Source organism: Onychomys torridus, chromosome 19, assembly GCF_903995425.1.
Source record: "Onychomys torridus chromosome 19, mOncTor1.1, whole genome shotgun sequence".
Classification (NCBI taxonomy): Eukaryota; Metazoa; Chordata; class Mammalia; order Rodentia; family Cricetidae; genus Onychomys; species Onychomys torridus.
In genome coordinates this window covers 52,128,028-52,141,154 of record NC_050461.1, presented here as the reverse complement: position 1 = coordinate 52,141,154, position 13,127 = coordinate 52,128,028, and the positions used below count along the sequence as shown (strand labels likewise).

Below are 13,127 nucleotides of genomic sequence, written 5' to 3'. Positions count from 1 at the left end.
CACTTGTGCTGATATATAATCCTCAAAAGGTATTTTTATAATCATTGATCTCCAACATTCTCTTTAAGGCATCTAATATCCTGTTTAACGCCATCTACTTCTGAGAACCACCAGCACTGAGTACCACCTTCCTTTCAAAAGTGGCAACTCAACCAGACAGATGACTCAAAAAAAAAAAAAAAAAAAAAATCAAACTCTTTGCATGTCAATCATTCCAGCTTTTTCTTCCCCAGTACCATCAGAACAGGTGAGCTACGTTGCTCTTGGGTAAACAGAATCAGGACCCCATCTACAGGGCAAACCTGTGGGCTTCCGGGACAAGCGCAACAAAGGGGTTCTTTCCAAACTGGGGCACATAAATGGCTCTTTCCATGCCCAGGAAGAAGCACATCGTTTTGTTGAAGGGAAAAGAAATCCTTCATCTTTTGATTACTCCCTTTTATATATTCATTAGTACTTTACTAAAAACATATGTACTGTTCTATATTGACTAAAATTACAATGATTAGTGTTTCTGACAGCTACTTTTTTTTACAAACAAAATGCATGTATTACTAATAGAAGAATGTGTTCTTGCTATCCTTTGCTTAATTATCCAAATTGTCCCCTTCTTCCCTTGACACTCAAGATAACCAAAATAAAAGCAAACCATCACTTGAAATAAACAAAAGGGTTTTGAGACTGCCAAGGGTTGGCCAATGTAGCTATCATACCTATGCCGTCATTTGGTGTCATTAGCCTAGAAAGTACACAGGCTTTCCTGAGGCCAATTCAATACCATGAGAAAGATCCCCAAGGGATCAATGAACAGTTTGAAACCAAGGTTAGGTTTTAAAGACTTTTACCATATACTATTTAGCAAAATACTTGCTAAACAAAACAGTTAATACTATGAAAGGATCCTAGTCTAAACCAAGGAGTCAGGACAACCATAAAAACAACTGTAATAAAGGCACTAGCAAATGTCACAAGACACATCATTGATCATACTTTGGGAGTTCTGTGAGACTACAAATTGAGATATACCCAAGGTTTACGAAACAAAAGGGTATCTGAGCTACAGGGTTTGGTATAACCGACTTCATTTACTGTCAACATCAGAAGCAAAGAAAACCACAGAATGGACTCAGATGCGAAGCAATGCTGCTCTAACGGAAGGGGGTGCTTCAGGATAATTTTATACCACACACCATATGTCAAGATTTATCAATAATGGAAATACCAGGATATATAAACTCACATATGTCAGTAGGAGAAATCAGGATGATTAAGAGCTACAGAAATAAGTGGACCTGCAGAGGGAGATTTATTCTGAGCTTAGTGTTAGCCCATTAAGTAAAAAGTAAATATTACTGGTCACGGCCCAAGACAGGAGAACAAGTATGAATTTCTCGGCCCTTTGCATTCTGGGGTAATGTGAGGCTCTGGCTAGACAGCTGGAAAACCTAAGGGCATCTGCAACTGACAACCATTGGGAACCAAATGACCTACACGGACAGACAGACAGGCAAGCATGGAGAGAAGGCAGCCTTGGGATTCGATCAAAGGTGCAGCTGAAGACATGTGAACTGTCTGGACTTCCGGTAAAAAGTTGGTTAATTGTCTAACAAATATGCTAAAGGAAAAATTAGGTCACAGAAAAATAACAGCATCTATCTTACTGTGTGCAAACAAAATTAAGAAATAACTACCACTGGGTGTGGTACACACCTTTAATCTAGCACTTGGGAGGCAAAAGCAAGTGGATTGAATCTCTGAGTTCAAGGCTAGCCTGGTCTATAGTTAGTTCCAAGACAGCCAGGGCTACACAGAGAGATCTTGTCTCAAAAAAGTAAAGCAAACAAACAAAGAAATAAGTAGCCCTGCTAAATGGGGTGGTACACACGTTAACCAGTGCACTAGAGGCAAAGGCTGGCAGATCTCTGTGAGTTCAAGGCTTTCCTAGTCCACATAGTGAATTCCTGGCTGGTAAGGCTTTAAACAGTGAGGCCTAGGCTGCGGGTTAATGTTGGCTGTCAACCTGACTGTGTTTGGAATCAACTAAAACCCAAGCATCTGGGCACACTTGAGAGATTTTCCTTGATTGGATTATTCGAGCTAGGAAAACCCAACCAAATCTGGATCATTTGAGATCTGGGCCACACCTTCTGGTGGCAGCCAACAAAAGGACAAGGAGGAAGGGAAGGTTTGCTTGTTGCTTGCTTGACCTCATTCTCACCGGTGAGTTCATCCATCCTCTTCCTGAGCCATCCCTTCATGGTGTTAGAACATATTGTTTTGGGATTCCAATGTAGACTGAAAACTGGCAGCTATCTAGGACTTTCCTGGGACTCCAGCACCAAACTGAGATACGGAAAAACCCAAAAAGCACTATCTGCTTTTACTATATGTAACAGGCAGACTTAAAAATCACACAATAGAATCATTATGTTAAACTTTAGAAGCTCAGTTAAGACTTATAAAGTCCCCAAACCAGGGATTACAGTGTCTTAAGTGTCTTTAAGGAGAAAGAGAATTGGTGACATTAAGGCAGGAAGGCATAGCCCGAGAGACAAGCTCCAAGAGGCCTGTTAACAAACCCAGGCATAACTAACACAGTTTCACGATCCGACAACACCAGCCTCTCCAGGCCAGCGGCTACAGCATCTAAGTCACGCTGCACAAATGCATGCATCGAGGCTGTAACAGAATACCAAGTATTCCCTGAAGCCATAACTACCTTAATTATGTACAACTTACAAAGCAGCAATATAAACAAAAACATATTTGTAAACTCCATATAGAGATTGTTTATGCATGTGAAGCCCTGCAGAAGAAAAATAGTGCATTACAGTTCACTTAAATAAAGCTAGTCTCCACCCCAACAGATTGGACAGCTTAGGCATAGCAGCCTTGTGCAATCCATATGCATACAGACTTGCCATAAAATCTGGAAGCTCTGGTCTCTTAAAAACAAATGAAAAGGAAAAAAGATCACAGAAATGTGATTTAAGTATGAGTCTATCAGCCTCCATGAGTTTCAAAACAAAACAGCAACAAAACCAGAAAGAAAATGCCAGTGCAGATATTTATTTTTTTAACAGCTCCATAAAAAGAATTGGGTGGGGTGAAATGCTCTCTGAAATACTGAAATGGCCTGAAATACTCTCTGGAAGTAGGCAAGGTAATCATAAGTGGGTAAGTCCCATGCTATATGCCTTTATATCTACCTAGATAAAGACATATAGATATAAATACAAGGTTTTGAAAAATCCCCAATTGTGCCATAAAATCAGCTGAGTATCAACCACTCATTTGAATATGTGTGAGAAGTGTGTGTTAGTGATGGTCAAGCTTGTAAACAACTATGAAGAAAGCATTGCACACTGCACACTGCACACTGCTCACATGGCCATGCACAAAGCCGAGGTCTGTGGACGGGACGTTCTCCAACCTGCTTCACAGCAGTCCTGACAGACCTACAAAATCAACTCCAAAACCAAGATTGTGGAATGCAAGGGCACCTGCCTTCCTGTGACTCAACTTTAGATGCAAACACTTGGCCAATGCTGTGTCTGGAAGAGGCGCATGCCATCCACATTCCATACACTCACCACACTGTAACTGCTTTAGAAAGGCCTCTAACACACGTACAGAACCCACTACCCAACACATGGTCCAGTGCTGCTCAACAACAACAAGAGACTTCTCTGTAGGACTCATACCCTCCCCTCATAGAAACCAAACCTATACAAAGTAGGGCTTCACAGCCCTGTACAGCAGACTCAAAGGTAATGTGTGCCCTCTAGCCTGACATACCTTCTTCAAGGGTACACAGCCAACTTACGTGGGCACGGCATGTATACAGCCTGCCATGTTCTACATCCACTACCAACAGTTCAGGTTAAAAATATGGCTCTCCCAAACTCAGATTTTAAACAAACAGTAACAGAAACTTAACAGCAACAGTAATGCTTGGGGTCAAAATATGTTAACAGGAAAATAAACGTAAAGACAGCTTTACAGGGTCATTCTTTTAGTTAATGCAGACATCCTCACTCAAGGGTAACTTGAGTCCACATGAACTGTCCATGGGCATCCCCACGGTGCAGCCTGCACTGAAGCCGCTGTTGGCATCCTGTACAGACATCACCACCCGAGTGCAAACACTGCACAAGCTACTTGGCCAAATTTCAAGTACATTACTTTCTTTGGGGGAAACTTCTCTATATAGAGTCCCAGGACTAGTTCAAACTATTGACAACACTGTATCCTGCAAAGCAGGAATTTCTTTATGTTTCAACCCTTGCACTGACACCTTTGCTCTGTATTATTACCAAAATTCAACAAGCTAAAAGACGCTGAATAATACAACAGAAATTTCTTTGTGCTCACGAAGCGAGTCAGTCAGTGAGACCTTCCAAAGGTGGGCATCTGAACATTGCAAACCAAACAGACTTAACCAGAACCATGGGGTTCTCTCAAGAAAGGAGCCGGAAAGTTAATGATTCTCAAATAAAACTAAAGCCTAGACGCTTCTCTCCTGTAATATAAAACAGAGCAGACAAAACAACGCTTGTTGTCAAACTTATTACATTTTCCAATCAGTACAGAAGTGTCTTACTGGTAAGCTCGATGGTCTTTCCTGTTGGATTAAATTCAAGTCTTCATGGTTGGATTTTCCAGGGGCCAGAGGAGGCTGAGATCTAGTTCCATAGCCTTCCTGAGACATGTCCTAAATAAACACAAACATACAGTCCTTCATCAGTATCTCTGAGTGTGAAGCTTCATATAGTAAACAAAAAGAAACAAAAGCTGATCGTGATTAAATACTAAGTGATGTTACTTTTCGGCCAACATTTAAACACAGGGCAGCAGCCATTCAACATTTTATTAAAGCAAAACAGCAGTGAGTCAATGACAGAAATGAATATAAACAGGAAACTGCACAGATGGCAGAGGTGAGCTTGCGGGGCAGAGGTGAGCTGTCACCAAGCAGAGCGGACCACAACCAAGAGAGAACTCACTGGATGACTAAGTCCTAAAATGGGCTATCCTGCTTAACTATTCCTAGGCAGGAGGGTGTGGGGACTATTGCACTAGCCCAGGCTGGCCTTGAACTGTGATGACCTTCCCACCTCAGCTTCCCAAGGGTTGGAATTACAGGGGTGGGCCGCCACACTTGTATAGCTGAACTATGAGTTTGGTCAAATGCTATTTCAATTTTAAAAAAATAATTAATGAAAATATTATCTTAAAATGCCATCCTAAACACAGAATGGTGTGAGTTTCTAGAAAACCAGTAAACACCCAGGTCCTGCAGCCTACAAGCCCATGTGGCATAGTTTTTTTTTTTTTTTTTTTTTAAACCCACATTAAAGAACAACAACAAAAAAAGTGGGGAACAAAACACCTGTCAAGAGCTGAGAAACCCAGCATTCCCTGGGGCCTTTTCCAGAGTGCAGGTTCAGTGTTCTGCTGAAATAACACACGATCCAAATGCTAGCCCACCTCACAGACCCTGCCTAGCAGATGCTGGCTATTTAATACACTGCTCAGCTTTTCTACACCACTACCACACTGACACTTGAGACAGAGTCCCAGAGGCTAAGGGCCGATTACATAGCTTCTCACTTGGCTCTGAAAGCTGAAGAACCAGTTTCAGATGGGAGAGGGAAAGTAAAAAGAATGGAAAGTACTGCCTTCAAATAAAATTTTCTTCCCTTCTCTGTCAGTTCAAATAGGCATTAAAGAACCATCTACAAATTCTATTTTATTAAATATTACAGGGAAAAATAGTGCTTATTAGTAAAATCCTCTAAAACTCGCCTGCTGCCCCACCCCATGGTCACATGGAACACACTGCAAATTCCTTAGCTTCTTAAGCCAAGAAAGAGCTGGGTACTGGAAAGCCCTTGAGCCACATAAACTGGATCTCACCAGCCAGTACCAGCCAAGGGTCAGTGTAAGCTGCCTTTAAACTGGCTCTAACATAAAGGCACATGCCTGAGAACAGCATTCCACAGTCTCTCTTACAGGCCCTTGGTCTCTTGACGTAAGATGCCCACCCTTCTGGACTGATTCTACTGCAGCTACCTGGGTTGACTTGGGAGTCACATCCTGACAAGGTGGGAGAGATACCTGCAACCCAATCACCATGCAACCACGGAAGCCACAGCTCTGCATCTGGTTGCTTGCAGAGGGTGGCACTTTGGCTTGTGGGGGTTGAACATGAGTTGGAGGATTATTACCACCCTATCTCCCACCCCTGAAACCAAGCTTCCCACAAATGGAGGTTTCTACTTGTCACAGAGATGCCCTCCTGGGCATCTCACAGTTCTCTGAGATTAACAGCCAGGATTTCAAATCAAGTGGGGCACAAGGCCTCCTTTGGGGGCCTTCACCCTGCTATGGAGAAAACACAGAGTAGGTGCAGACCGGCCACACAATGGCCAAGGAGATGAGAGCGGACCTGCTTCTCCACAGCACACTTGCACAGTGTCTGGGAACTCGCCCTTCTTCACCCAGCTTTGTGCTGCTAGCTTCTCTCTCCAGCAAAACAAACCGCTTCCTAGAGAGCTTGGAGAAGGTTACCACAGTGGGTACACACTGCAGCTAGACAGTGCCCTACAGAGAAAATAAAGAAGATTACCACAGTGGGCACACACTGCAGCTAGACAGTGCCCTACAGAGAGAATAAAGAAGATTACCACAGTGGGCACACACTGCAGCTAGACAGTGCCCTACAGAGAGAATAAAGAAGATTACCACAGTGGGCACACACTGCAGCTAGACAGTGCCCTACAGAGAGAATAAAGAAGATTACCACAGTGTGCACACACTGCAGCTAGACAGTGCCCTACAGAGAGAATAAAGAAGATTACCACAGTGTGCACACACTGCAGCTAGACAGGGCCCTACAGAGGGAATAAAGAAGATTACCACAGTGGGCTCACACTGCAGCTAGACAGTGCCCTACAGAGAGAATAAAGAAGATTACCACAGTGGGCTCACACTGCAGCTAGACAGTGCCCTACAGAGAGAATAAAGAAGGTTACCACAGTGGGCACACACTGCAGCTAGACAGGGCCCTACAGAGGGCTTAAATAAGAAGATTACCACAGTGGGCTCACACTGCAGCTCAGACAGTGCCCCTAAAACAAGTAGCAAGAAGACCACAGCTGAACATGATCAGAAAATGCTATGGCCTCACAATTCACTCTTGAGGCTTTACATGTTCAAAATCATTAGATTCCACGGAAATTTCAAGTACTATTTCTAACCACAGAAATTTTCAGTTATTAAATACAGTTGGAAATAAAACCCAAATCCAGTTTCATGTGAATGGGAGAATGGCTGGAGAGAGTTTGCTCTGCCCTAGGTGGGATTTGAGTGTAAGGACGGAACTGTCGGAGCTCGGGGTGGGTAGGCGTTCTAGCCTGTTGCAGCCATCCCCTTAAGACCATGCGCAGAGGGGACCGAACGGTCTACAATAGAGACGCTTGGTGTGGAATCCCAGCATTCTGGAAGCAAAGGCAGGAGGCACAGGGAGTTCAAAATCAGACGGACCTACACAGCAAGGCACCATACATCCCATAATCCACTTGAGCTATTACTATTATTATGACTATTCTTTAGCATGTGCTTGTTTTCACCCCAAGTAACTAAACATACTTCTATAAGCAATAAAAAAAATATTGTCAGTACCAGAAAAATACATTTAACATTGTATTTTTTAAGCACAGATTTATATTTGAAAACATCATTGTCATCTTTAGCTATTTAAAACCTTAAGCCAGGATGCACATATGAACACTCTTTAAATTTATCTATCAATCATACACAAAGTCGACACTTCAAAACACCACCATATTGTGACAGTCCCCCAGTGCACAAGAACCGAGCACTGGAATGGGGTTCACGACCTCTGAGTGCACCCACATCTCACCGACAGACTTAATGACAGGCTCTGGTCTGAACCATCTTCAAATTATTAATCAAAAGTCATGGAAAACTGACACAGTGTACAAAGGGCATGGGCAGGGCTGCGTGCACATGCTCAGAAACTTTCTCTGAGGCGTCTGGGAAACGGAGTCCACACTGACTGAACACCTGTGATGGGTCCCCCCCTTGGTTGGTATACTGCCACACTACAGCATGAAGCAAGGTCACCTGGAACAGAGCAGGTCCATCTACCTTAAGTGTGAATGAAAAGCTGCACTAAGGATCCAGGGCAAAGGCCAAGTGCACAAGCCACTTGTTATTTAGAGCTGGGAGAGAGAGGGAGAGAGAGAGAGAGAGAGAGAGAGAGAGAGAGAGAGAGAGAGAGAGAGAGAGAGAGAGAGAGCGAGAGAGAGGTGTGAAAGAGAGGGCCGAGAACAGGAGGGACTTCTATGATGTGAGTTCAAAAGATGTAGAGATGAATAACGAGGAGGAAGAGAGTGTTCTTCCTAGGCTCCCCTTCCTCCACAAGGGGTACTACACTATTTTAAAAATCACCCTTCTTTCCTCAGTTTTCCACTGAGTCCAATCACTAGTGAGCTTTTCCACCAATCTCCCTTTAGACACAGCTGGAGAAGGTTTTCTGCACATGAACTGGTTCAGCGCCTTCCGTCTCTCACTGGATTGGTGTGACCACACAGCCCAGCACTAACTGCAGAAACCCTCATGTAGCCACTCCCCTACTGATGGGCAGTCACGCTGCTTCCATTCCTTCCTGTCTTCACGCAGCATTACAGTAACAACTCAAGCATGTGTGTTTCCTGTGAAATATTCCAGTGTCACTATTCTCTACCCGTGTGATGTGATGAACATGGACAGATACTGGCAAAGTACTCTTTTTTTTTTTCTTTTAAATTTCATGTGCATTGGTGTTTTGCCATGGGTGTTGGGTCCCTACAGACGGTTGTGAGCTGCCCTGTGGTGCTGGGAATTGAACCCAGGTCTTCTGGAAGAGCGTCCCTGCCATCTCTCCACCCCTGGCAAAGTACTCTTAACAAGTCAAAAGCTGATTCACACCCCAGTCCGTCACTATGGAACAATACAAACAAGATGCTCTAGCTCCCATCACAAATATCTAACTCAATATAAAAAGCAGCCAAGTTGGAGTGAAAGAGGGGTGGGTACACCCCTAAACCCCACACCACTGAAAGAAATAAAAAGTATAGGCCATAGACCAAAGGGAATGAGATGAGTGAGGTGGAGTCAAATACAGTCATAGCCAACTCAACAGGAGGTGAGTGAGGACACACGCAAAGGGCAGCCAGCCTCAAGCTTCACACTCAAACAGAGAGCAGGCCTAAAAACAAAGCAACCAGGTAGCACAGTGGTACAATGCTTGTCTAGAATGCACACTCATGCGGGTTTGATCCCCAGTGAGCACATGCTCGTATACACACACACTCACATGGGGGAAGGAGTCCCCCTGCTTCTTTAACATTCTGGTCTTGGGAAGAATGTCTGAGAGACTTCATAAAGGCCAGTGTCACCCTGGTCAGAATCTTTTGGTGCCTCTGTCTCCCTACTCTGGAAACACTGACCTTCAGACAAACCAATCTCCTTGCCACAAGGCATTTCACTGGGGTGGGGGAGACACTCCACAGACCACCAATGAGAAGAATCTGAACATGTCTCTAGATAAGGAAATTGAAGGGATCCTTTCCCAGAGGGTACACAGGTTGGGACAGTCACCCCCTGGCCACCCCAGGGAAACGTGCAGGAGACACCAGCAGTGGGTGCTGATAACCCCAACAAGTGACTCTGTAACAGCCTCCGCCCACAGGACAGCTCCGCCCACAGGACAGCTCCGCCCACAGGACAGCTCCGCCCACAGGACAGCTCCCTCATGGCTTGCAGGATTTGCTTGTGTGTGTGCAGTCATGTGCTGTGGTCTCAAGAGTGATGGACCCTTGATTTGTACAGCTGTTTGCAGACAACGGGAAGCTTTAAGTTAAAACTACTGCATAGAGAATGATTTAATATAGTTCTCACTCTTTAAGTTACAGTCTCCTAAATTTGTTTCTTTATAAGCTTCAAGGCTATATATTGACCACTTCCAATAAGAAATTCAAATACAAATTCATCTTGACAGATTGCAATGCAGGAGCACTCTCTGCCTTCCATTATCATTGCACAGTTAAGGGCTAAGCGAAGCCAGACACAGAGGCCCATCACTTGGTCCCCCTACATCTTTCCCCACACTGACCATTCCACTTCTCTCCATTAACATGGAAACACGGAAGGAAAATTCAGCATGCATGTCTATTTGTGACTCCTAGCCCTCAACGGTTCCTTCTACTTCAGGCCTCACCTCCCAAATAGGTCTTAGGCTACTACATGTCTATTACTTCCTCTATGTCCATGCACAGCTGATGCATTCCCAACCTGACACAAACCGTGTTCATCCTTCCTCCTGCCAGATAGAGGTCCTGTCTGTTGGGTGCCGTACTTAGCCTCCTACCCACTTGGAGCCCTATAGACTCATTCTAAGTTCTCCTGGAATGCTTCCTCTAGCCTAGGGAGCCAGCACCCAGGTGTGTGCAGAACAGCTCTTCACGTCCTCCAGAGAGCATCCTCAGAGGCTGTGGTCAATGTCACCCTTACAAGTTCTGTCTCACTGGGCCCAAGGGTGACCCTCCCACCTCATACCTCAGTTTGCCCCTCATCCTCCAAGGATATATCGGGGCTGACCACAGAACCATGCTAGAAGGAGCTCTAGGACCCTGAAACAATACCCCAGGCCAGCTTAGATGGGTCACCAACAGAACTGGTTATTGACATCTTCAGGAGAAGACCACTTGGATTCCCAGAGCTTAGTACTGACTAGCTCGACAGCAGCCAGGTAGGGGGCTGGCATGAGTTGTCAAAGTTCACACCCCAACACCAAAATAAAAATCCTGAGGACAAACACACGGAGCTGAGCACCGGCTCACGTCCAGGAATACACATCATGTTAGCAGCTACACTGTCTGGGAGCAATGTGCCACTAGACAGTTCGCTGCCTGCTACTGGCAGGATTAAGGGGGAAGATGGCTGTGAAAGACTGCACTAAAAATACACCAGAAATCAAGGAAGAAAGACTGTAAGAACGGCAGAGGCGCCACTGTGGGGGGGAGGGAACAGGACACTGCCAGTCTCTAGAAAACAGGCCAGCAAGCCAACAGTCTGCAGAACACCCACTAACGCCTTAGATCAAACTACCAATTCTTAATTTTTAATTATTTTATAAAATGAGCCATCGAGATGGCACACTGGGTTAAAAGAGCTTGCTGCTCAAGCATGATGACTTTAAGTGGGATCCCTAAAACCCACGGTGAAAGGAGAGAACAGACTCCACAAAACTGTCCTCTGATCTCCATGTGTGTCCTATACCACACTCAGGCCCACACTCACACTCAGATCATACACACATCCTAGACACACAATAATCAACTTTTAAATAACAAATTAAAAGGTCCAGGGAACAGGTAGAGTGAATCAGAATATCTCAGAGTGTGGAAATCCCAGAACACGACTCTGTTTCTTCCACAAAGGATAACAGAATAAGAGAGAGAAAGAGACACAGGAAATGCTAGAAATGTCTAAGTTCAAAGATATGAACCAGGAAGCGCTGGTTCAGCCATTGAAAGCACAGGCTGCCTTTGCAGGTGAACTGGGTTCAGTTCCCAGCACCCACATGGCAGTTCACAACCACCTGTGACTTCAGAACTCTGTGGGCATCAGGCACACACATGGTGGACACACAAATATGAAGGCAAAATAATGACACAAAATAAAAACATGTTTAAAAAGGCACTAATCAAAGATTGGACTTAAAGTTCACAGTGTCTGGATTTTACTTCAAACAGTAAGGTAGGGTTGGGGTGTAACAGGGTTAGAATGCATGAGCCCTGGGTTCAGTTGGGGGTGGGTGGGAGGGAGAGGGGCTCCAGAGAAGTGCAGATGAAGAAGACACAAGATGAAGGATGTGGACAGACAACGAAGCCGAGTGCTTCAATCCTGTCTCCATTTTTTCACTGAACCCTCCCATGCATGCTCCTCACTCCTGCTCCAAAATTCCTCTAGCTCATGGAATGATCATATGACAAACGCCCAAATGCTTTTCTACTGCTACAGCAAAAGTGAACTAACTATCCAGCTTCCGGCAATTATTCTATTTAATTGAAAAACACAACAAAGACTTAGAATCAAAATGTTAACTCATCTACTAGGCCCTTACCTCACGGCCACAGTGTTGATAGTGGCAACCATCTTGGCAGCTGGTACACACTCACCACTCCTTGTTTGCCAGGCGTCTTTTGAGTGTTTTATTCACTTAGTAGATTCTTGGCCTTCATACTGACCCCATGAGACAGGTGCAGCTATTTCTCGGTACCTATGGAGTACTTGTCCTTGCACTAATGATGTATGGGCACTAGGATCTCTTAGACAAAATGGCTTAGCACCTGCTAGACCCTAAGTACATTTCCCCATACTTAAATCATGTAGACTACTCATGATACCTAATACAATGTCAATGCTGCGTAAACAGTTACACCATGCAGCATAAGGAGAGGTGGCAAGGAAAAATGTCTGTGTGTGCTCAGTGGAGATGCAACTTAACTTTCTGAATACTCCTATCTGGTGACTGAGTCAAGGGTCACAAAGCACCAGATGTCCCACTTCACTGACAAAGAACTCAAGCATGGCGGCCAAATGATTCATCTGCGGTCAGGGCATCGTCAAGTGGTTGAGCTAACTGGGAACCAATGCATTCTTCCTACAGTGCCCACAACCTTCTGCCCTATAACCCACTCAATATCTGACAAGCTCTAGCCCAAGGTCACAGGCCAGGTATAACCAACTCTCCAAGTTCGCGTGCCATTAGTGATTACATATATCATTTTCATTAAATCATCATAATCGAGAGGTTCACAGTATCAAGGTACCTAGTATCAAGTGTTGTATCGTGACCAGGGTGAGTTCTCAGGCCTCTGCGGCTGTGAACTATGCCTGTATTTTTCCTGTTCCTCAGAGGCGACGATGGCTATTTATTTAGATTTGACTGTTATTGGCTCTGAACACCCTGGGGAGCTGATTCCCACTGCAATAACAACGTGTCTTCATTCCTCCCAGACCAAGAAGCACATCACCTAAGGGCACAACCCAGC

The 13,127-nt window shown here is 44.6% G+C and overlaps 1 protein-coding gene across 4 annotated transcripts in view; it reads right to left on the bottom strand.

Annotated features, from left to right (window-relative positions):
• Arid1b (AT-rich interaction domain 1B) overlaps positions 1-13,127 on the bottom strand; it is a 369,773-nt gene that overhangs the window by 229,635 nt on the left and 127,011 nt on the right. For all 4 annotated transcript variants that reach the window (XM_036168635.1, XM_036168631.1, XM_036168632.1 and 1 more), the window contains exon 4: positions 4,604-4,714. In XM_036168635.1, coding sequence (XP_036024528.1) covers positions 4,604-4,714 — 111 coding nt within the window. The remainder of the gene's footprint in view (positions 1-4,603; positions 4,715-13,127) is intronic.